At 43.8% G+C, this 25,511-nt stretch overlaps 1 protein-coding gene across 1 annotated transcript in view; it reads left to right on the top strand.

Moving 5' to 3' along the window:
* FBXO10 (F-box protein 10) overlaps positions 1-25,511 on the top strand; it is a 554,003-nt gene that overhangs the window by 308,610 nt on the left and 219,882 nt on the right. The window contains exons 6-7 of the mRNA XM_069235699.1: positions 5,934-6,004; positions 8,864-9,016. Of these exons, the coding sequence (XP_069091800.1) occupies positions 5,934-6,004; positions 8,864-9,016 (224 nt within the window). The remainder of the gene's footprint in view (positions 1-5,933; positions 6,005-8,863; positions 9,017-25,511) is intronic.

Raw genomic sequence — 25,511 nt, 5'->3', positions numbered from 1 at the left:
TGTCGAATTTGACGCGTTGAAAGTCCGATAGCCAACGATAGAGGGGATGGTCAGAATGGTGAAGGCAAAGCAGATGCTGTCCTGCCTCATTCTGGATCCAAAGTAGCCAGCGTAACTTTCGGGGGCTAGGCCCAACTACGCGTCACTTACGTAATTGTGATTGAAAGAGACTAGAACTTTGACACCAGAATCTCCGGTGTAAGATCAGACTTCTAATGCATGCTCCTTCCGACCCATTTGTAAGGTGAACCCCTTCCCAGCCATCAGAGTGGGTCTGATGTACGTGAAGGGGGTCACATAAGGAGTCTTTAAGACGCAGGGGATCCAACAGCAATCATTTTACCCAATTAAGTAGCGCATTATTGTTCTTCTTGGTGCCTGCATGGTACTTGCTGAAATTGAAGAATGTTTTGCCGTTAAATGCTTATTCAAGTTGCAAGTCCCAAACAAATACAGCTTGTACACAATTTCTTCCAATTTGAACTCGCCCCCCTAAAGGTATCCTGTGCAAATATCAATAGAAACGGGAGTTTCAAAGTGGGTGTTAAACTTACTCCCTCGCAAGAGCATTCTGTGCATTCAGCAGTAGAGAAGAAATGTCGCATTTGTGCAACGGCAGCCTGCACACACCCCTAACACGGAACCTAATGCACACATCAGTGGCATCACACATAGGAAAATACACGCCGCCCAAGAACGTCTTGTGTATCAGGATTGGGTTTTCTGCAACCTGCGCTCATCGTCACAAAGGCATCTTCAGCGGCTGTCAGGGGGAGTAAGTGCCATATATGAGATTTGAATTTAAATCCTGTACATCTCAAATAGAAACTCGAATTTCATATTGGGTTTTGCCAAAGACACTCATTCCCTTGCAAGTGCATTCTGTGCATACAACATTAGAAAGAACATTTCACACAGGCAGTTGTGTAACGGCAGCCTGCACTCACCCTTAACAAGGCACCTATTGCACACATCAGTGGCGTCACACACAGGGACACACACACTGCCTTGCCAGTAAGTGCACGTGTGTTGGCATAGCAGTATGGACTCCAACGGTGGTAGCATAGCACAGAGCCTCACGCCCTCCAGGTATTTCCAGTCCCTTGGCTGAGACAGCGGCAGTGCGTCCCATGGATCCAGTACATGTTATGCATTGGCAGGGGCAGTAATGGCATTAGAACGCAAGTCAACCTCCTATCTGCATCGGTTCTAAATTATCTGTTGTAGTATGAGCTCCACGCGCCAGCGATGCATGTGCCATCTGAACAGCAGAGCCCTACACAGTTGCTGCGTGTGTAGGCAAAAGGAGACAGAAACGCAAAAACCTCAAGCACATTTAAAATAATACTCCAGTCCCAGGCAAACCGTAGTAAATACAATAACCCTACCATTCAAGTTCAGGTTTATTTATCTCATGCCTTAGTTCATTAAAACTATGCATTAACGGTAAAAACACTTAAAAGAAAGACGATGGTAAACATTCTGGTTATTAAAATTAAAGGACGGATCAAAATACAGCAAACAGACTGAAAGAAAAGATGCGTTGTATGAGGCACTCAATAAGTGCTAATGTTAACAAATGCACAGTGGTAAAGTGCAGTTTTGACCAACAGGCTTTGCGGGCACCGAGGCAGTTCCGAACACACCTCTCCAGCTATAATAAGGAGCTAGTATTATACCCTAAGGCAAGTCCCCCCCTCCGACCCTTTGAAAGTGTAACGTGTTTAAACAGAAGATGCCACCTTTAGGTTCCTTTTCTACAGTGCCCTTGGATTTCACAAGTCGCATGGGAAGAGGTAGTTGCAAAGCTAATGTTGTACCCTGTGGCAGATCTCCGGACACCTTTGATAGTTCAACATTGTTTGGCAAAATATGCTGCCCTTAACTTCCTTTCTCCATTACTTGCACATTTCACAAATCACGTGTCACTTCGCGACAAGCTATTACTGCTTGCCTGCAAGAGCGGAGTCCAAACAAGTTACCAAGCATTGGCAAAGCCAAAAGTTATCACCTATGCAAGAGCTATTGGCTTTGCCAATATGTTTTAGCCATGCTCTTTAGCAGCATGGCTGCTGTTCAACATTTCTAAAAGTTAGTGGCGTAGAAGAGAGTGGTATGGAATATCGAAAAGTGGAGTAGAATGTTGTAGAGTGGAGTGGCAAAAGTGTTGTGTATTGGAGTGCCATAGTGTAGAGTTGAGTAGAGTGGTATGCACTGGGGTGGCGAAGAGTGTATTGGCTTAGAGTGTTGCAGAGTATAGTGGCATAGAATGCACTGGCACCGAGTGCAGTGGCATTGAATGCAGTGGAATTGAATTCAGTGACATACAGTGCATCATTACAGAATGCAGTGCTGTATCGTGCTGCATAGTAGAATGCAGTGGCGCAGAGTAGAGTGGCGTAGACTGGTGCAAAGTGGAGTGGTGTAGAGTTGAGTGATACAGAGGGCAGTGACACAGAGTAGAGTTGAGTAACATAGAGAACAGTGGCATAGAGTGGTGCAGAGTAGTATAGAGTTGTGCTGAGTAGAGTATAGTGCCTTTAAGTGCAGTGGCAAAGAGTGGAGCTGAGTCGTGTAAAGTAGATTGTTTCAGAGTAGAGTTGAGCAGTGCATGGTACAGGGTAGTTTCATAGAGTGGCATACAGTGTAATGGCGTAGAGTAAAGTGGAGTAGGGTGCAGTGATGCAGAGTAAATTAGAGTGGTGAACAGTTGTTTGGGATAGAGTGCTGTGGCATAGAGTATAGTGTTGCAGAGTGTCATAGAGTACAGTGGCATAGAGTGGAGTTGTGCAGAGTAGATTGGTGTGGCCTAGACTGGTGTGGTGTAGAATGCATGGGCGAAGAATGCAGTGGTGTAGAGTAGAGTGGCGAAAAGTGCATTGGCATAGAGTAGAATGGTACAGGGTAGAGTACAGAGGTCTAACGTGAAGTGGCGTAGAGAGCAATGGCGTAGAGTCGTGTGGTGCAGATTACATTGGCATGGAGTGGTGCAGAGTAGAGTGCAGTGGTGTGGAGTGGTGCAGAGTAGGGTGGAGTGGAGTGTTCATGGTGTGGTAGCACACTACCATTACAGCCAAACATTTTCATTTTAAATGACCATTACATTTGCACAGACATGCAGTTTTACTAATGTAACTATACAATGCACAGACAAAAATGTGTGGAAGTTGCATCACTTAATGTAATGATTTGCTTTGACTATATTAAAGAATTTGTTTCCAACACAATTCAAAAATAACAAAAATTTGCTTTATTGGTGTTCCTAATTCTGATATATTCTGAAATATGTACACTGTTCATTTAAATGTTGTTGTGTGCTAGAAAACAAAAACTCTTTCCTACCCCCAGTATCCAGCAAGATTGTCACATATGTCATCCCACTTTGAAGTCAGAGAAAGAAAAGTAAACAAGCGCCCTCAGAAGGCAGCACCTGCCATTTGACCTCGGTCTTTGAATCCACAGCAAATGTGACGAGATAAGAACAAGATTTACAGGCCTGTTTACAGAAAGGGAGCACTTGGAAGGATACTGTAAATAAGGTTTGGGCAAAGGAAGGTACAAACTGCAACTGTACAGTCTAAAACAAATAAAGCCAGCAAATGGAAAGCATAAAAATGTGAGTTACAAACCACAGAGCCAATGGCAAGCAACAAGCAGACTGCATTCCCAGGTCAGCTTTCTGAATGCCCCCTAGAGATCTTTAGCAAACCCAGCTGTCTGGTAGGCTGTGACCTAAAAAGGGGATTTCAAAGAACACCCCTCTCATTTAACAACACCTGGCATAAACTAACTATATGAATAATAGATTCCTTGTAGATGTTGCATGGCCTACAGTTAGTGGTGGATATTAAATTTAACCCTTTCAGGGCATATTCTAGTGTGGACAGACCTCTAAGCGGATACTGCAGCAGTTTGTGTTTAAAAACCTTAGAAAAACATACTCAGAATTCGTTGGGGGTCAGACTTTGCACTGTTGTTTAGGATCAGATCAGCCAAGCGTGCACACTTTGTCAGTTGCTGTTTATTTTCCGGCCATGATTGTCATCAAATGGTTTTTATATCAGTCTTTTGAAGATGGAGAAGGAAGTCCATAGTTTCTCCATCTCATGACTCTACAGCGACGTGTCTGGGAAAGTTTTTTCAGCTATCTTCAAACTCAGGTTGGAAATTTCCATTCATAACTGATGCTCAAGTGTGTTTTCCTTACCACTCTTTCTGAGTTTTCCGAGTACATTTAGTCCCTTTACTTTAGCTTGAACACACAAGCTGACCCGTTACATCAGGTTGCCCATATCCCAGGCAGTGGATGCTGCAACATTTTTCTAAGGTTTCCTTTTGATTGCCCAAAGGTAAGGCTGACTATTCCAGTTAGTTAAAGCGCCATAATACACATGGGCACTCCTTACAATTTGTAGTATTTCATCCGGAGAGATAAATCTGATTGAAATTCCACATCTTACAAGTCTGAGTCTGGAATTATTGGGTCTGCAAACACTGGACCTGAAAATTCCAGGCCCAAAGACACCAGATGTATCTGTACTGCCTCATGGGAGGGGCTGTTGGCAGCATCATAGCCGTCCCTCATCCGACTCCTGCAGCAGTACCCCCACAGAAGATGCACCACCCTGTCCTTAAGCACCAACCCCTCTCCTTGCCCCCAAAGCACACCTATCCCACCACCCTCAACAGGCCATCATGTTAGTACTTGTAATGAGGGTCATAATATTCATATGAAAGGTGGAAAGTGTTTCCTTAAGAGAATCTTTTTTAGGCCAGAAAAAAACACAAAGGGCAACTCCTTGGCAGTGTTGGTCATTTTTCAGTGTGGATGATAACTCATGCAAGGATAGAGGAGCAAAGCACCAAAACCACCCTGAACCATGGTAGATAAAGAACTCCGCATAAGAGCTTCAAAACAAGAGAATCCAAATAGGATCCAGCTGCAAAAAAGAGCAGAAATCAGGGGCAAAAAGCTTCAAAGTGGGCGAAGAAAGCAACACAAAATAGGGGGACAATGGCATTCGAACACATCCATCTCAAGGTAAAGCCTCCTTATATTTATCCATGCAGGGCATTACATGAGAGGAAATACAAAGTAGCTCCATCTTGGCTTGAAACTTTAGATGGCAAACACTAAGAAGGCTACCATCTGGGATGAAATAAGGCTAGTCATTCTTTCGGAAGAATGGTATCTTCCAGACCTGAAAAGAAGAAACCTTTCTTTGACACCCTTTCTTTTTTGGCCCTTCTGTCCTATGCTGCTGCCTTCCCACGCTGGTGGCTTGCAGAACAGACGTAAGGCCAACCACAGAAGAAATGCTGGCACTGACACAGTGCCACAAAAGAAGACTCATCTGGCACTGGGCGTGAGGACCAAATATATGCTGCCTCCTCAATTGATGCACCCCTCCATGAAAGCCGCTGTCTCTGGAAAATCTGCTGTGCATATGTAATACCACTTAACATCAACAAAAGAGGTGTCTGGTGCACTCAAGAACTAGACTGTGATCCTTCGGTATGAAGGATGTTTCTTCTAGCCAGAATAGCAATTCTTACAGGTTCCAGGTGATTATCAGAAATCACCCCATGAGAACATCTGTGCTCAACTTCACAGATTAACTTTTGTCCCATGACAGTGGCATACATGTATTGTGAGCAGACACTTGAATCACTAAGAGACATAAATGCAACACAAGACAAGACACAACAGGGTATTTGGGAGAGTATAAATGATAGGAGCTTGATCAGGGTTTGTAGGTTTCAAGGGAGAATATTATTCTTTCTTCTTTTAACTTTTCCTTCTAACATTATTGACATGAAAGTCCTTTTAGGTCAAGTGGAATTTAAATCAAGACCAAATATCCAGTTTTTTTTTGTTTTGTTTCATATTGTTGCAGTTTTGTGACACGTTGTTGTTTTCTTGTTTATTATAGTGGGAACCACATATTTCAAGGGCTTGCTGCAGGTATTGCTGTAAATGAGAACGGGAGAGGCCAAATAACAGGTAAAAGACAAATTGAATGATTTAGCTGTGTGATGACCAGCCACAGTGTGGGAGGTGGGACTGTAATAGTTTCTTAATAAGTAACTGCTTTGTTCCATTCACTCCTCTTCTCACTCGGCAATTCACAGTGTATGAAAGAAGGGTAAGAAGAGGGGTAGGCGAAAAAGGATACATGAGGAAGCAGGAAGATATAAAAAGAAGTGAAAGAGAGGTGGGGAGGCAAAGTAGGGCAGAAGGGAGATTAAGATGGGGAGGAAGAGCAAGGATGAAACAAGAGTATAGAGTCATAAGAGATGGAGTGAGATCAGAAGGGAAAGAGAAGATGAGGCAGTGGATTAATGGGGAAGAGGAAAATGGATAAGATAAGGTAGCTAAGAAATGGGCATGTGGGGAGAAGGAATAATTGACAATAGAGGAAACAATGGGGCCAGAGAGGAGGAACAAGGGTATGAGGGAGGAGAAGTGGTGATGGAAAAGATAATAGGAGTAAGAGAAAGGGCAACACACAGCTTTTAGTTAAAGAGGATTTAAGTCAGGAAAGCATTCAGAAGGGAGAACCTACAGACAGAAGACATTGGAACAGAGGTAAGGTGTGAGAGAGCAGCCAAGGAGAGAGGAGGGGGCGGGATGGGAGATTCAGAAGAGATGAGAAAGATGCTAGATCAGAGGGAAAGAATAAGGAGACAGGGAATGAGGACTCAAGAGAGTGGATGGAGAGGAGGCTGTGGAAGAGGAGGATGGAGACTAGGGAAGAGTGGGTAGAGTCAGAGTGAAAGGGTTTGGTCGAAGTTGGTCAAAGGAGAGTGGAGTGGTGGGCTGGTGATAACAAAGAAAAAGTGAGAATAAGAAGGGGGCTAGGATAGGCAAAGTAGTTATACAGTGATACAGGAAATTGGAGAAGAAGAAGGAAGGAGAGGCAGGGAGGAACTATTGGGAAAAGAGCTGAAGGAGCAAAAAGATTGGAGGTAGAGGTACACGCATGGAGGTTGGATTAAAAAAACAAGCATTTACAATGCAACGGGTCTCGCGTTTGCTCATGTTAGAGCTGACCGCGTTGTAAACTCCTAACCCGACTTTTCACCTATCGGGCAAAAGTGCATTTATGTACTTAACCCGAAAAAGTGAAATTAACTATGTAAAGCGCTCGACTTCTGCCAAGCAAGATCGCGCTCGTAAATTAGAGAAAAAGAAGTCCACAAGCCCGATGGAAAACAGCGAGCCTCGCATGTTTTCTGGACTTGGTAGCTGCGCTCGAGGAGGGCTAGCTACCATAAAAGGCATGACGTATATGTGCCTTCGACTAATGAAAGCAAGCAGATTTTATTAGGCAAGCCCACGAACCAATAAAAAACACTGACGTGAAGTTGACAGGGCTCCGAGCATGCATGCAACCCAGGCTCGACCCTAAAAAGGGAGGGCGGGAAATTGCCAGGGTGGAGGGAGAAAAGAAGGAAGCTGAAAGTAGAGGTTTGTGAAAGGGGTAGATGGGAGGAAGAGATGGGTAAAGGTGATTTGGGTATCAATAGGAGAGAGAAGGCTTGGCAGGATGACAAGGAGAAAAGAGATGGGGGGGGGCGTGAGAAGTGAGGGTTACATAAGAAGTGGTGAGGGCACAGAATGGAGAATGCGGATCAAGAGCGGGGTGGGAAAGGGAAAAAGAATGTGTTTGGCAAGAGTATTTTGGAAGGGCGAGAATGGAGGGAAATGATAGACTAAGGGGAGATAAGAGAGTTTGGAACAGATCAATGGAGAAAGAGAGAGACTGATGGAAGACAGAGGGAGGGAAGGTGAACATTAAGGAGACAATAGAGGAGGTAGAAAGAAGTCTGAATGGCACTATTATTATATATAATGTCACATCTGTGATGTAATGTGACAGATCATAAACAGCACAGGTGGGTTACGGTTGAGTAGGTGACCATAGTCAGCCAATGTAAGTATTTATAAGGTTTGAATTCGTAACACTAACACTACTTTATCTGAAGGTTTTTGTGGGAATTTGTTTGTTTCTCAATGAACTTTTTCCATGTGAATGTAGTAGGGAATCATAATGTCCCTTTAACAATGTGTGTGCTGTAAATAAACATTTAAATGAATGGTATTAAAACCTACTTTGTTATATTTTATTACTTTTACTAATAGCGAAGTGTCCCGTATTTCCTAGGGTTGCAGGGTATAGAGTTTCAAGGTAATGAAATATATATTCCCTTGTGAGTTAAAAACGGTTGATGTGCAAATGCAGAAAACCAATAGACAGTTCTAGTGGGATTGTCACTCTTGGAGACGATCAACAGCAGTAAGCATGTCACAGGAAGAGTGGAACTGGAAATCTCTGATTTGCTTGCATTTCTATGTGTACCCCAGGGATTTTGGTAAATCCTGAATACTTCGAAATGTATATCTCGCTTTTCCAAATTTATTTACCAATTGCACCACTGAATATTGTTATCGGCCATCATCTGTCAGTTTGGAAAGCGAACTACAGAATATAGACACTAAGGGTCTGATTTAGATTTCGGCAGATGGGTTAATCCGTCACAACGGTGACGGACATCCCGTCCGCCGAAATATAAATCACATTATTTCCTATGAGATTTATATTTTTGGCAGACCGGATATCCGTCACCACTGTGAGGGAGTAACCTGTCCACCAAAATCTAAATTGGGCCCTAAAACTTGTGTCTTACTGAAGGAAGTGAAACTCATGGCTAAAAACAAAATCAATATTGAACAGATTTCCATGAAATCTGAGGTTATTTTTCATTAACATTTTCTTTTGTTTGTTGAATCCTTACCAGTTTTTTATTCAATGAAAGCTTTAGGATTAGGATACACCTCTTTCTTTCTTCCGCATACCAGAAAATGTCATCCGTGAAAATCAGTGGGGTGGCGCAGACATCCGACGAGGAGGAGACCCCGTTTTGAGAAGTAACCTCATTTGCTGCGGATACTCAGATGGAGTAGTAGTTGGTGAGCGAGGAAAAGGATTAATAGAAGGCAACACCATTTACGGTAAAAACAAAAATAGCATTCGAGCCGTACTGTTCTGGAAATGTTGTGTTTTGTGCTTAATGTGCTTTTAGTATACTGAACACTATAAGTATCAGTTTGCAACTCAAAAGTAGACTATCAAGAATAAAGATTTGAAGGGGCCTTCACAGATGACCGCTGTGCCACATAAAGAAGTTTAATGTGTACTCTTTTACATTTATAAATCCATTTATTCAGCCCCTCAGTCCCATTAACATAAGGCGAAAGCAACTTGTACATCTCCTACTTAAATTGAATACAAAGAGAAATGACAAATGTATGTTGTAAACAATGAAAAAGTGGTGGTAGGAGAAGACAGGTGCAGAATAATGTGTTTGGCAACATGTTTTGCTCATGTCTAGTAAGACTGTTTGTTGGACATCATCAAATAGCACCTTGTATCAAAAGAGAATCCGTAAACCGTGAGACCAGGCCAGGCACCAGGTGTTAAACATCTCTTCCCCAGACGCAGTCTTTCACTAGTCCTGTAATGTTGCTTGGAGCGCCATACTTCAAAGCATCAAACTGGAATCCTCCCTCTTTATCATCAGGAAGCTCTTAAAGCCTGTACTGGTCGCCTTTTCCTAAACTAATGTTAAGTGGTGTGTGTGGCTGTAGATACATATGCTATGCATACACCTGCAATCTGGTGTTGGGTTTGGAGTGGTGCAAATTGTTTTTCTTCAAAGAAGTTCTTTGAGTCATGGGATTGAGTGATTCCTCTAAGTAATATTGCACTGCTTAGGAAGGAACAGGCAGCATCATCACCACCCCTTCCTCTGCTTCATTTCCAAAGAGGAAACTAACATTTCAGGAAGCCCTGGACATTCCTATCCCTCCAAGGAAGAAGACAAAGAATAAGGCCACCAGCCCTGTCCACCAGCCTTCTTCACCACCTCCTCCTGCTCCTTCTCCTCCACCATTATCATCACCTCCACCCCCTTCCCCACTCCACTCCAAGACACTCCCCAATACAAGATACCCTGGACGACACACCTCAAGGGTCACCACAGGCTTACTCTGGTGGTTAGGGGGCCCAAGTGATGATGCAGATCCACAGGATGCTTACGATCCAGATCCCATCACTCCTAATGACCCGGATCTGCTATCCCCTCCCCTCCAGAAGATACTAACTTATATCAACAAGTAGTATATAGAGTACCAGTGTTCCCCAATGTATGACTTCACAAAGAGCCCATAGAACAGGACTTTTTGCTTGACTCTCTCTCCTCAACCCATAGGGACACTCAATATCTTCCATTGCTCACTGGCGTACTCAGACATGCATGAGATATTTTTAAGGAACCTGTCGGTTCCAGAGAAATCACCTCTCAGGTGGATAACAAGTATAAGGCCACCCCTTCGGACCCACTTTACATTAGAGTATAGGTACCACCATACAGCATATTGAGGCAAGATGAAGGAATTGCTGCAATACCTCCCTGAGGCACATAAGAAATTGGAACACCCAATTGTCTCTGAGGGACAAATTGTTGCTAATAACTCCATTTGTTCGCCCTCGATGCAGCAGACACAGCAGCCAGGGGGATCAAGACCAGTATTCTCTTGAGAAGGCATGCTTGGCTTAGGTGTTCAGGCTTCAAGCCAGAGGTCCAAAAGGCAGTCTTAAATATGCCCTTTGATAAGGAGCACCTATTTGGGCGAAGTGGACACTTGACAAACTAGGAGGTCACTGAAACTAAAGGAGGACACTGACACTTCCAAGGCCATGGTCTCCTTACAAACCCCCACAAGAGTTTCCTTTCAACACCCATGGTTTAGGGGATTGCACAAATCCTCCCCTACATAGGCCTCTGCATCTCAACATAAACAGTCTCAATCCTCTTAAGGTACAGGCTACTTCAGTGACTTCTACAGAGGGACAAATAACAAAGAAAGAGGGAAGAGTGCTGCCACACACGGATCCACCTCCTCTGCCAAACAGTGACTACTTACACCTTTCCCCTGACTGCCCAACACCTTTCGGAGGAAGACTCCAAAACTTTCATTCTGTTTGGCACACCATCACCACAGACCAATGGGTGCTTGCCATTTCCCAAATGACTGTTGTCTGGAGCTCATTACCACGCCGCCCAACATTCCCCCTGGCACCCACAGGTTATCGCAGGAACACCTATCACTTCTCAAGCAAGAGGCTCAAGCCCTTCATCTCAAAGGGGCAATAGAACCCATTCCCTTGCTAAAACAAGTTTTAGGAGTATATTCCCTATACTTCCTTATCCCCAGAAAGGACAGGTCTCTCATATCAATTCTACATCTCCATCCCTTAAACAAATACATCCACATGGTCACTCGCCAGGATGTCATTCCACTTCTGCAATAAGGCGACTTTATGGCAGCTGTAGATCTAAAGGACGCCTACTTTCAAATACCAGTCCACCCTGCACACCATGAGTATTTAAGATTCGTCATTGCAGGCAACATCATCAATTCTGAGTCCTTCTGTTCAGAGTGACTACTGCCCCTTGAGTATTCACAAAATGCTTACCAGTCGTCACAGTGCACCTGTGAAGGCAAAATGTCAATGTGTTTCCTTATGTGGACGACTGGCTCATCAAAGCCAGTACACTTCACCAGTGTCAACAAGATACTCAGTTGACAGTGGATCTCCTTCATAAACTAGGCTTCGCTCTCAACATCCTCAAATATCATCTACATCCTCTACAAGTTCAACTTTACTTGGGGCAATATGGAATGCACAGCTAGTATTAGCATACCCTAATCCTGCTCACATTCAGAATTTTCAGACACTTCTCCCTCAATTCCAGTAAAACCATTGTAAGGAATATCCTGTGTCTGTTAGGGATGATGGCTTCTTGCATTGCCATAGTTCCCCATGCAAGACTACAAGACCACACATTTGTCTCCTACAGCAGTGTCTATCTTGCCAATGGTCTCAGTCAGAGGGTCACCTGGAGGATCTAGTGTTCTTAGATCGCCAGACTCTCAGTTCTCTGCAATGGTGGAACACCAACAACCTGTTGAAGGGGCGGCCTTTTCTAGACTCTGTTCCTCACATCACACTAACCACTGACACATCACAGATGGTTTAGGGTGGTAACCTCCAAGACCTGACAGTTCAAGGTCTTTGGGATACCAAACACCAGTCGCTAGACATCAACTACTTGGAACTTAAAGTGGTATTCCGAGCACTGAAGGCTTTCTTTCCTCATCAGTCTCACAAGGTTGTCCTAGTCCAGACGGACAATATGACAGCCATATGTTACTTATAAAAACAGGAGGGGACACAGTCTTCACAAATATCACACCTGTCTCAACCATATGGAAATGGGCCCTTCACCACGTCATTCACCTGTTGGCGGAATATCGCCCAGGAATGAACAACAACTTTGCAGACCTGCTCAGCAGGATACAGCAACAAGTCCATGAATAGGAGCACCACCCACCAGCCCTTCAATCATACTTCAGAATGTGGGGGCCCCCTCACATTTACCTTTTTGCCACAGCAGAAAACACAAAATGCACAACCTTCACCTCCAGGTACCCACATCTACTATCCAAAGGCAACACACTATGGATGGGTTGGTCAGGGACATTTGCCTACTCGTTTCCACCTCTCCCTCTTATTCCAGTTTTGATTTGGAAGGTCAGGCAAACATCTCTCATCATGATCCTTGTGGCTCCCACCTGGGCACGGCAGCCTTGGTTCACCACACTCCTGGATCTTTCAGTATTCCCACAAGAGAAGCTCCCTAACAGGCCAGACCTTTTCACCCAGAATCAATGACAAATGAGACATCCAGACCCCAAGTCACTCATCCTTGCAATATGGCTCCTGAGGTCATAGAGTTGGCTACCTTGATTGACCTGCAAAATGTATGGGCATTCTAAAAGAAGCATGCAGACCAACCATTAGAGCCCGCTATGCTGCAAAATGGAAACGTTTTGTTTCCTACTGCCAGCCCAAACAAATTGATTCTATGAAAGCCACGGTACACAAAATTGTTTGCTATCTGCTTCATCTGCAGAAAGCAAATCTTGCTTACACTTCCGTACGCTTGAATCTTGTGGCACTAGCTGCATATCTCCAGAATAGACATCTTGCTTTTCTAAATTCCAGTAATTAAAACTTTCATAGAAGGACTCAAATGCGCCATTCCCCCTTAGGTGCCCCCAGCCCCTTCGTGGAACCTTAACATTGTACTAACTAAACTCATGGGTCCCCCCTTTTGATTCAGTCCACTCACGCTCACTTCAGTTTCTGTCATGGAAGGTGGCTTTTTTAGACATCATCACTTCTCTCAAATGTGTTAGTGAGCTCCAGGCACTAACTTTAAAAGAACATTTCTTCCATATTCATAGAGACAATGTAGTTCTTCTAACTAATCCTAAATTTCTACCTAAAGTGGCTTCCCAATTTCACCTCAATCAGTCTATTGAACTCCTATTTTTCTGCACACAACCATATTCTGTTGTGGAAAGAGCTTTTCAAACCCTAGATGGCAAAAGAGCACTCATGTACTACATAGACAGAACTTTTAGGAAAAGTAAACAACTCTTTGTAGAATTTTCACCACCTCATGAAGGCAACCCAATATCCAAATCCAGCATAGCCAGATAGATAGTCAATTGTATTCAAATATGCTACATTAAAAACCTAAAGACCCTTACCTGTTTCCCCTAGAGCACACTCCAACCATAAGGAGGGAGCAACTATGGCCTTTCTTGGAAACATATCCATAGCTGATATTTGTAAGACAGGCACATGGTCTACACCACACACCTTCACTAAACACTACTGTGTGGATGTTTTAGCATGCCAACAAGCCAGTGTAAGTCAGGCAGCACTATGTACCCTTTTTCAAACGACTGCAACTCCCACAGGCTAGCCATTGCGTTTAAGGAGGGACTGCCTTACAGCATGTGCAGAACATGGCTATCTACAGCCACACATGCAATTAAACCTATTATGTTACTTACCCTGTAAGGATTTGTTCGTGGCATGTAGTGCTGTAGATTCACACTCACTCTCCCTCCTCCCCGGATGCCATTGGCCGTTGCAGTTGCACTTTTATGTATGTATATTCTATATAATTAGCATGGACAGCTTTTTTCTCTTACACATACATTTCCTCTCCTTTCTCACCCGCCTGCGGGAAACAATCTAACAAAGAAGTCAATGCCCATGTGCAGTATCACAGAGAGGAGGAGTCACTGGATTCTGTGACTCGAAAGACTTATTTGAAGAAAAACAACTTGCACTACTCCGGACCTAACACTAGATGGCAGGTGTATGCAGAGCATGTGAATCTACAGAACTACATGCCTTGAGCAGATGCTTACAGGGTAACTAACATAATCCATGTGGCCTTTTAACCAAAAGACTATGAATCAGTTCATACTATGTTCTCTGTGGTGTTTTTCCACCTAGTTCATATGCTGTTTTTCCCCTAAGGGTTCAACACTGCTAATTGTTTTATTGTCACTGTACTATTTTTGAGTTTATTGTAAAATGCCCTCATACCGATTGGTCATATAAAAACAAAACTACTCCCTAAAGCAGAGGTGAGTTTGGGCATACGATTCCATCACAAACATTGGTTCTTCTGGAAACTAGTCCAGTTAAACAACACCCAAACTGGTATGAATGTTGTGCAAGACTGGAAAACCTTTGGTATTGGGAGCTGATTGCCACTTTAAGAACCAGGAGCAGTATATTATACTGTTAAATGACCCACGCTAATGGGGGGAAATTTTAAGAAGTCAAAGGTGGATTGTGAATATGGCTTTTGGTTTAAAAAAAACTATGTTCAGGATTTGGTCACCCTCTGCTAAAGGATTTCTAAAGAGAGTCACATTTACCTCTGCGCAAGATTGTGAGTGGGGCAAACCTCATAGCTTACTCACATGTATTCATTCCAATCACTATGCAATATTGAGCTCAAAACCAAATGATTGACAATGTAGATTAGCAAAATGTTTACCAATGAGCCATAACGCGACACAAAAGCTATCACATTCATTGCACCCTACTGTCTCGTTTTTGTTCTCTATGAAATATGTGCATTTCTTTCCTGTATGATTTAAATTTGCTGTGATCCATACCATTTTTCATTTGTTACATCATCCAAAGCAGGCATTTGCTATAAATGTTGCTTCTGATGGATACTTCTGACTGCGGATTCCTTGCTTTGTGAATATCCCCAGGGACCAGACTGGGGCCAAATAAAACTCTAAAGCAGTGCTTCTGAGTCAGAGATGATTCCACTGCTGCGCAATCGTGCACAGACACTGTACCATCTTTTTAGCTCAGACTCTGACCAGAGCCAGCCTTATAGAGACAACAGCGATGGGGATTGTGAGTTTGCTTCACGCTATGATGAGGACAACTTGTACATGGATCTACAGGATGCCAGTGGGCTGAACACCTCACCCAAAACTTGGTTGTTTCTCCTCCTGGGCCAGTAAGAGTGGGGAGCACTTCTTTTGCTACAATAATCAGAAGGGCTACTGTGGTCCTTGACCTCCATCTTCCCAGTATGGAGGTAGAGGTAAATGTATTGACAGAGGTCATACATCCTGGTACGGCATCGACTGAACCTCTTTTTCCCTTCAGGGCAGCCCTCACTGATGCGCTTCTGGCACTTGGGTTAAACCGAATTCTGGCCCCCAGTTAACTGACACATCAGCCCCAACCATAGATCTGTTCCAGGAGACCTGAACCTCTTAAGAAGAATCCTACCCCTGGAAGTCTTGTGATTCGAACATCTACCAGTAGAGTGAACCCCTACGCCATTCATACACTTCCACTCACAGGATGTCAAAACGGGTAGATACATTTGACAAGATTATGTTCTTCTCCAACACCCTTGCCTTGAGGTTGATTAACACAAGCTGTTTACTAGGTTGCTACACCCACTATGGAATGTGGGGGGGGGGGGGTGTGAGGTGTTAACTGCAGACCCAGAAGGCTCACAGGCTTCCTTAGCCCAAACCATTCAAGATGGTTGGAATATGGCCAAATTTGGCATCTGCTCAGGCCAGAAACCACGGATTGTCTAGTTAGGTCTATTCAAATTAGTGTGGTGCTTCAACACCATGTGTACTTGAGGTCCACTGGCTTTTCCAGAGATGTCTATATGAATTTCATGGGCATGTCTTTTCATGGCTACCGCCTGTTTGGTGAGAATGCATATTTGGCCCTAGAGCATTTTATGGGCAGATGAGCTATGGCACACTCTTTATGCCTTTTATTTCCAGTCAGGCAAGCCCCCCTCCCAACAATTCCAACCATTTCAGGGATATGCTAGGGGCTTGTCATGTCTAGAACATCTGGCTCCACTGCCTTCTCCACAGGGCTTTCGGTCCTTCAGAGGTCAGGTATATCCCCGAAAAGGTCAGCCCCAGCGGACAGTGACCTGGCCACAGGCAGGGGCAGTGCATGCCTTAGTCTTCCGCCCCTCAAGCCACAACCTCCAAGCCCTTTTAGTGTTTTTCTGCTGGCACACAACCATCTGATGGCGGCAGGATCAGCCACTTCTTGCATGGGTGGCAACACATTACATCCGACAAATGGGTCTTGAGTTTGTCCATTAGGGCTATGCACTGCCATTCCTTTCAACCTACCGCCCCTTCCACCTATATCAAACCACTTCTTGGCAGACCTTAAGTCGATTTTATGCCAGGAAGTGCAGGCTTATTTGGCCAAAGGAGCCATAGCAAGGGTGCTGGCCCCATAAAAAGGGCCAAGGTGGTATTCCTGCTTCTTCCTTGTGTCGAAGGACAGATGTCTCCTTTCTATCCTAGATCTTGGCCCTCTCAACACCTTCCTGTGCAAGGACACATTTAAAATGCCCACCCTGGTCCAAGTTCTTCCTGCCTTGGATACTGGTTGGTGGTGTTGGACTTGCTAGATGCTTATTTTCACATCCCCATCCTGCAGGCACACAAACGCTACCTGCAGTTCATGTTGGACCACAAGCACTTTCAGATTGCTGTACTCCCGTTTGCCCTCACCAGTGCCTCTCACTAGTTGCTGCCAATCTGCGAAGGTCAGGGTTACCAGTCCTCCTCCACGACTGGCTGTTGAAGGCATTCTCACCACAGTTAGTCACAAACCACATACAGATGAAGGAGAACCTCTTGACGTCATTGGGGTTCTCAATCACCCTGGCAAAGTCACACCTGACCCTTTCACAGAGGCACCTCTTCATCGGAGCCATCCAGGATACAGTATATTTTCTAGCTTTTCCTCCAGGCCAACGAGTTTAGAGCATTCGGGCGATGATCCCGAAATTTCATCCTCTGTCCTGGGTCTCAGTGAGGATGGCTCTGAGCTTTCTTGGCCTAGTAGTCTCTTGCATGCTAGCTTTGCAGTGGGAATTGGATTCTCAGTGGGCTTAGCACCAAAGGAATCTGTCAAATTCCATCCATGTGTCAGCAGACAGTACAGACAAAATGCAGTGGGGGTTGCTCAACCACTGTTGGACCAGTGAAAGACCCTCTCTCTTCCCCACTATGATTTGAAGTTGGTGGCGGATGTGTTTCTACAGGGTTGGGTGGTCATCTCGGAGAGGTGGCGATCAGAGGACTCTGGTCTCTGTGGCTTGTTGCCTCCACATCAGTTTGCTGGAGTTGTGGTGTATTCATTTGGCATTGAATGCCTTCCTGCTCTCCACCAAGGAATGGCTAGTGCAGATTCCCACAGACAACACCACTGCCACTGGTGGGTCCTGTGCTAAGAGGCTCTACACCTCTGGAGCTGAATAATCAGGGGTATTTCCTGGTGCTGCACCACCTGATGGGATCTTTAAACGCCATGGTGGATAGATCCAGACAGCGCTGCCCAGAGGATCATGAATGGTGGTTACACCCAGAGGTGGCACAGGGCATCTTCAGACATTTGGGAGAAACCCTGCACAATCTCTTAGTCAATGCAGAGAGTGCACCGTGTATGCACGTTTGTAAGCTCGAGGTCCCAAAAGACACCCTCCATCTAGAGTGGAGTACAGGACTGTATGCCTTTCCGCTGCTACATCTTCTCCTGTCCTGAGTTCTGAAGGAGATCAGTAATGACCTTAATCAAGTCATTCGAGTTGCTCCGGCCTGCACCAGGAGATGATGGTAGCTGTAACTTCTGGGCATGGGCATCCATCTTCTGGTCAGGCTATCACTTTCAGAGGACTGTCTGTCACAGCAGCAGGTAAGGTCCTGCACCCGAGCCTGCACAGCCTGCATCGCCATGCATGAGGATTGAGCAGCGACGGTTGATCAACTTTGATCTTCCTTCTATGGTTGTTGATGTAATTTTGGGCACCAGAGGGTCTTTATCTAAATCTATGCATGCAGGGTGCTGGAACAAGTTTGTGGCATGGTGCAGTACCCGCCAGTTAGTCCCATTGTAGACAAAACTGTCAGATGTGTTCTTGTTTGCTTTGTTTTTGGCCCAGCAAGATCTTGCTCTGGGCACCGTTAATGCTTAGCTGTTGGCCCCTTTTGCCGTTTTACATTTGCTGGATCAACCATCTTTATTCAGATCACCAGTTGTGATGTGTTTCCTAAAAGGTTTGCAGCATATGTTCATACCTAAGCCTGGTGAGATCTAATAGTTGGACTTAAATCTAGTTCTTGTGTTTCTGATGTGTACCCCTTTTGATACAATGCACAGAAGTCCATTGCGCTTACCCACTCTAAAAATGGTCTTCCTGGTTGCAATAACATTTCCCTCCAGGCGACTGAAGTTCAGGCCCATTCAAACCAGCCTCCCTGTGTCACCTTTTGTCCACACAAACACATGTTAAGGGCTCAAGCTGGTTTCCTCCTGAAGGTGGTAACACCTTTTCATATTGGACAAACCATCAACCTCACAACCTTCTTTGCTCTGCCAAAAAAGGAGGAGAGACTCCATAGTTTGGACCCCAAGAAAGCATTCAGTTTTTAATTCAGTCGTACCAAGGAACATCAGGTGGACTATCAGATCTTTGTGGCTTTCCCTGGGTAGAAGGGCAGTGCAGAAACACACCATCTCTTGATGGATAGTCTTCTGCATTAAAAGCTGCTACACACTGGCTAAGAAGCAGCATCCAGAAGGACTCCGTCAAGGCTACTACCACTGCTTAGGCACACCGAGTGCTTATCCTAGATATCTGTCAAGTAGACGTGTTTATCAGTGTACACTTTCACAAAGCACTGCTGCCTTGTCAGTCGGGTCTGTTAATATGTTCATTATGGGCGCTCGGTCCTGCAGGACGTTTTAATATGAGCCACAGTCCTGCTAACTTGGGAGTTACTGCTTTTGTATTTGAGGTGAGGAATACGCATTTAGAAGTATCCATCAGAAGATTAAGTTGCTTACCTTCGATAAAGCTCTTTCTAGTGGATACTAAATCAAATTGCAGATTCCTCCATGCCGTCCTACCTCCCTGTTATGTGGTATAGGTCTCTTCCATCTAAAAAAGTATGCACTGGCCATTCAGTTTGCAGATGGTCTCCGCATCTGGGTGTGTGGAAGAGTTAAAGAACAAAACGAACGTCCGCATGCAAGGGTGGTGCTTGTATGTGGCTCTGTTCATCACTGTTGGAGTGGACCTGCGCTACCATGGAGTCTCACAACACCACCTACCGGCAGAGCAACACTACTTTTGACTTTTACCGATCCAGTCTGACGCCTGGGGAAATTAACCAGGTGATGAATCCACAGTTAGAGTATCCACCAGAAAGAACATTACTGAAGGTAAGTAACATGTTCTTTTTTTATTTTATTTTTACAAAAGTAAGGGATCCTTCTTAAGAATTAGTTTTTTCATGGTGAAACTAGCTTATCATTTCAGGGAGGACAAACAAGATTCCAAGGTCATCAGGAACTTGAGTCTGGAATATGGATGTTACCTAGTTACTCATCCTAATTTAAGGATAGTAGGCTAAGGACTGACATTGATCTCTGATTTCTGCAAGCTCTTCATAATGCTTAAGCTTTATTGGATAGGATTTTCTAAGAGACAACAGCTCATACATTAGGGGCTTCTTTGGTTCTCCCCAGAGGAATATTACACTCTCACATATGCTATTAGCTGTTTGTAAATGAGTCTGCCTTCTATGGAGTGATTGCATTGGTAAACATGAGGGACTGTTTACATTCCAAAAGTATTTTATTCTTCACACATTAAACAGGTTGTATATCACTGTATTGCTAGCCACTATATTGACTGAACATTATTACACCAAATGTGACAGAGAGCTAGATATTTATTGAGACCGTGTGCTTTTTGTGATTTGGTATTAGTCTGCTCAGATGTTTTTGAGAAATTAGGACACAAAAGATAAAAATGGAGGGATTTGATTTGCCAGATGGGTATTCCACATCCTCCCCCCCCCCCCCTTCTTACCCCATCAGCAATATCGGTGTAAACAAACCCTCAGAAATTCACTGGAAAAATAAAGGTTAAATTGACGTTAGAGTTAGGTATGTACTGAGACTTTAGTACCTTACCTAACTCTTGCCCTCGCCATGCACAATGTAGTCATCAGTAGTGACATTTTAATGATGTCATAGAAATGTCATGAGTAATGTAATATGGGAGGTAATTAAAATGTCATTAACCCTCCCAGGGGTAGGTTCGCACCAGAAAGCATTGAACCCTTGATTACTGCCGGGAGATATGGGCCGTTATCCTGCCTAGATGAGAACGATTGACTAATCGGTAGAGAAGAAATAGTTAATTTAACTCTATTGAAATCCCCCCACATAGAAGATATAAGCTGGAAGGCTATTGCCACAGATCAAAGTAATAATCCTGACACTAACCCTGTTGGTACACTGTCTGTATTACCCAACCTTAGTACGGACTCACCCTCTGCTCTAGCTGAGCCTGTTGATATGTTATCAAGGTATATATCCTGGAATATAGCCGGTCTGGAGTCCAGCCAGTGTATTCCTGATTGGAGGGACTTCATAGATCAGGGCGAAATAATTGCATTCCAGGAAACATGGGCTATCACACCGATATTTCGGGTGGGGTATCTGAACTTTAGCAAGCCAGCAACTAGAGGTCAGAAAGGGCGTCCTGTTGGAGGTCTTACAATTTGGGTCCGCCAAAGTGCGGGTGTAAGAGTTGAAGAAGTGACAATTGATAGTCCAGACATAATTGCTTTAAAGATAAGGTCCAACCAAGGTACAAACATCCTGTTGGTTAATATTTATGTCAGGGGCCTCCAGGGAGGAAGGGTTTCTCCGACCCTCCTCCTGTTGGATGACATTCTATCAGGAACAACGACCGATGGCCACAAGATTGTGATGGGGGATTTTAATACTTGTTTTGAGCCGTTGGGTATTGAGGACGGCTCGCTCACCGAGGATCTATCCTGGGGTATTCCCCAACTCGAGATACCTCCGATTGCTAAGAGGTTGAGCTCAGCCACCTATATCAAGGGGCTATGCCTGGATATGGGTCTAAGAGCTGTTAATGGAAGGGTCAAGTCAGATAGGAAGGGCAGGCATACGTTCAACAACGGCAGACACAGTAGTCGTATCGACTATATTTTGGTCGATGTGAGGCAGTGGTTTGCAGTTGTTGATATGCTAGTTACGGAACGCCCAGAGAGCGAACATGACCCGCTGGTTTTGACCTTAAGGGATTCCAGCTTTCAGAGGTCTGAGGGCAGTGGTCCTAATATAACAGAAAAAGAGGTCATTGTGAGCAATGATATGCGCAGGGTACGCTGGCCCAAAATAGCTGTGGACGCTGGGGCCCGCAGGGCGATAAGAACCTTAGTGTCTAGTTCTGTGGAGCTTTTAAACAATTGTGGCTCACAGGACGAGATTAACAGCGAACTTATACGTACCCATTCTGACTTGTTTCAGGAACTTAAAAAGTTGTTCATCAAATTTATCCCTAAACAACCTAGGACCATGAAATACTCATCCACTACCTGGTTTGATAAAGAGTGTAGCAAGACAAAAAGAGTTCTCTTTGAGGCTATTAAAAACAAAAATCATAGCCAGATTAGATCTTGTAGAAAACACTATAATGAGGCAAAACGCAAAGCAAAACAAAAGTGGGACGAGGAACGCTGGCTTATGCTATCAGAAGCCTGTGGTAAACGCAATATGCAACAGTTTTGGTACCTCATAAAAAGGGGTATCTCGCAGGACGTCCACTATAGCCCAGCATCTGTCTCTAATCATCAGTGGGTAAAATTTTTTGAGGATCAGTTTAAGTGTCATACAGTTGAAGTGACTATACCCTACTGTCTCGAGCCCGTCGAGCCGTTAATATTCTCAGCTACTGAAGTTATCAATTGCCTGCAAAACATTCCCTGGCCCAGATGGTATTCCAGCTGACATTTTTTTGGAAGACCAGGACCTGTGGGTACCTTATATACTCCACCTGGTGAATGCAGTTGCAGCAGGCGCTAAAATTCCCGACTCATGGTATGGGGCAGAAATCCTTCCTATATACAAGAAAGGCGATCGCTCAGTACCCTCAAATTACCGGCCTATTAGCCTTATTGATGCGATCCAAAAAATCATAGTGCTCCTCATTTTAGGGAGGATACAGGAATGGATAACAGATTCAGATATTTTGACTCCGTTGCAGGCGGGTTTTAGACCTCGTGTAAGCACCCTTGATCAAGCCTTTCGTCTTGCCCTTTTATATTGGAAAACAGTTTTTTTGGGTAAGGGCAAGTTGTATGCAGCTTTTGTGGATCTACGATCTGCATTCGACTTGGTCCCTAGGGCTAAATTATGGGATTGCATACTGGAACAGGGAATGCCCAGGGCTCTAGTGCGACTCTTAATGAATCTTCATGCATACACTTATGCCCAAGTCCGCTGGGGTAAGCCTGGCGAGGTTACGGACAGGTTCCATGTTTTGAAAGGTGTTAGACAAGGATGTGTCCTGGCTCCCACTTTGTTTTCCTTGTTTATTAACGGGGTTACCAAATATTTTGCTACACATCCCACGGATGCTCCCCAGATAGCGGGAATGAAAGTACCATTGCTCATGTTCGCGGATGACACCTTGTTATTATCAAAGACAAGGCAAGGGCTCCAGCAGGCCCTACTCAGATTTGAGTTATTTTGTGACGAGCATGAGCTAGAAGTCAATGTTTCTAAAACAAAATTCATGGTACTAAGAGGTCGAACACAAACTGTGGCAAGGGTTAAAATGGGTGGTGCTATTCTTGAGCAAACTAACGAATTTACATATCTGGGTGTGCATTTTAGTGATAATTTTAGTTGGAAACCCCAGATTGATATCCAAGCACTTAAACATGTTCAACTAGGCGGTGCCCTTCTTAAGGAATATAAAAGATCATTTACCCGCCCGATGTCCCCACTTATGGAAATCTATGGGTCAAAAATTCTTCCCTCAGTCTTGTATGGGGCAGAGCTTTGGGGTTATAGCAATCTGGATCGACTAATGCTGGCCCAAAACAGATTTACAAGAGGGGCGGTTGGTCTTCCGAGGTCATCCCCACGTATTCCGCTCCTTTATGACCTTGGGCTCCAACCGGTAGAAGATCAAGCCAGATTTCGGCCCTTGGCCTTCTGGCGGAGGTTGTGGTCTACACCAGAGCTGTTATTATATGCGAAAGAATGCCTCGAGGTAAGGGACACCCTAGGATCCGATAAGATTGGTTGGTTTAAGGGTGTTAGAACCACCCTTTGTGCCATGGGTCTAGGTGCCCTTTGGCACAACCCAGACTCAGCTACTTTTCCTTCAAAAAAAGAGCTGAAACAACTATATTGGGAATGGGTGGTAGGCTTGAGACACTCATCCCTTATAGGTAGTTCCCTTACAACAACATTTGTACTCGTGAAAGATGTCTCTGCAATTGAAAAGTACTGGGATGTTATTACTAAACCTATGGACCGCAAATTATATCACCAAGTTAGAGTGGGCTCAATACCATTAAGGTGTTTAACCTCAACCTGGGGCACTGGAGGCCCAGATAAATGCCCATTATGTACTGAAATGCGGGAAAATGTGAGCCATTTGTTCTTTGTTTGTCCATTATATGCTGCCCCAAGGAAGAAGTGGTTGGTACCCCTATGCAAAAGTCTGGGCACACAATCGGCCGAGACTGCTTGTAGGATCCTTAAAACTGATCTTTCACCTACTATAGCAATAGGGGTGGCCAAATTCCTGGGGTGGGCATGGATAATTCGTTCTGAACTACTAAAACAGCTACATGTTTTAGATAAGTAAATTATCTTGAACTTTAGAACTGAGTTTTAAAGTAATGTACTTCTTTTTTAATATGTTAATATATTTAACAAATGAAGCATCAGATAGACTTAATACGTTCTTAGTAGCTTTTATGAAATATTGTATTTATTGTTTTAATCGTTAGTAATGATAATTTTATAAGTATTATGACGTGTAGCATGTCTTTTATGATGAAATATCGAATAAAGACTTTATTGACTTGACTTGACTTGGGAGGTAATTAGTGCATGGTGAGGGCGTGAGTTCTAGTTACTTTAGGGCACATGTTATAGTTACTTGTGATAGCTGTAACTGGTTACTTTCAGTGGTTTTGTTAATTTAATACAGTATGTTTTGACTGATATTTTCTCCTAACTATAACATCCCTTCATCCTTTGTTTTTTGGGGAATTTCTAAAATTTAGGTTTTTTAATTTAAAGTAAGATATTACTATAATTCCTAACAATAATATCACTTTAACCTTTTTTCCAGTGATTTTTTTTTTTTTTTTTTTTTTAATGTAAAGTAAGATGTCCATCGCAGTGTTCAAATGGGCACCCCTTTCCCTGCAGCACATGATCGACTATGTGATGTAACAGTACAAAGGGTGTCAATTTAAGTCAGGCAGACCTGCTGACTTTGTCAAGAGGTCAGAACACCAAAATATAAAAAGCTGGTCTATTGGCTTTATCAAGGGTTCAGCACACCAACGTACAAAAAGCAGACCTATTGACTTTGTAGAAAAAACAAAAGTCACCAATAATTATATTCAAATTTATATTTTCTAAATTCACACATTGCAGTGTTTAATAAAAGTGACAGTCATAAAATATTTTTAACAAAAGCCTTATTTAAAAAAAAAAAATCACACCTTTGTGTATTTTTTATATATATTTTCAGGCCACAAAATGTAACCCTAGAACACTCCACAAGGGAACTCTGCACTCAAGCTGAAGAGCATATAGCTCTAGCTCTGGGTGCTTTAAAAAAGATTTGGTGAGCTCTCCTGGGGTTATGGATTTAATGTTGCTGGTGGGCTGCTGCACTTCTTGTAATCCCTACAACTTTAACGAATGGCTGGTGGTGCCTCTGCCCCTTCTAGGAGCACCACCAGGAAGAAAAAATATAATTTACAAAAGCCCTTCGGGCATTTTGGGGTGCTCCTTGCAGGAGCAGTAAATAATAAACGAGCAGCTCCAGACTCTCATTTATTATTATTTCTTTTGTTCTTTTTTATTTTAAAGTGGGTGCTTTGGTGCTCACCAGCAACACCAACAACATAT

This window comes from Pleurodeles waltl, chromosome 1_2 (assembly GCF_031143425.1).
Source record: "Pleurodeles waltl isolate 20211129_DDA chromosome 1_2, aPleWal1.hap1.20221129, whole genome shotgun sequence".
Classification (NCBI taxonomy): Eukaryota; Metazoa; Chordata; class Amphibia; order Caudata; family Salamandridae; genus Pleurodeles; species Pleurodeles waltl.
Note: the sequence above shows the minus strand (reverse complement) of the source record. Positions and strands in the feature narration are given on the sequence as shown.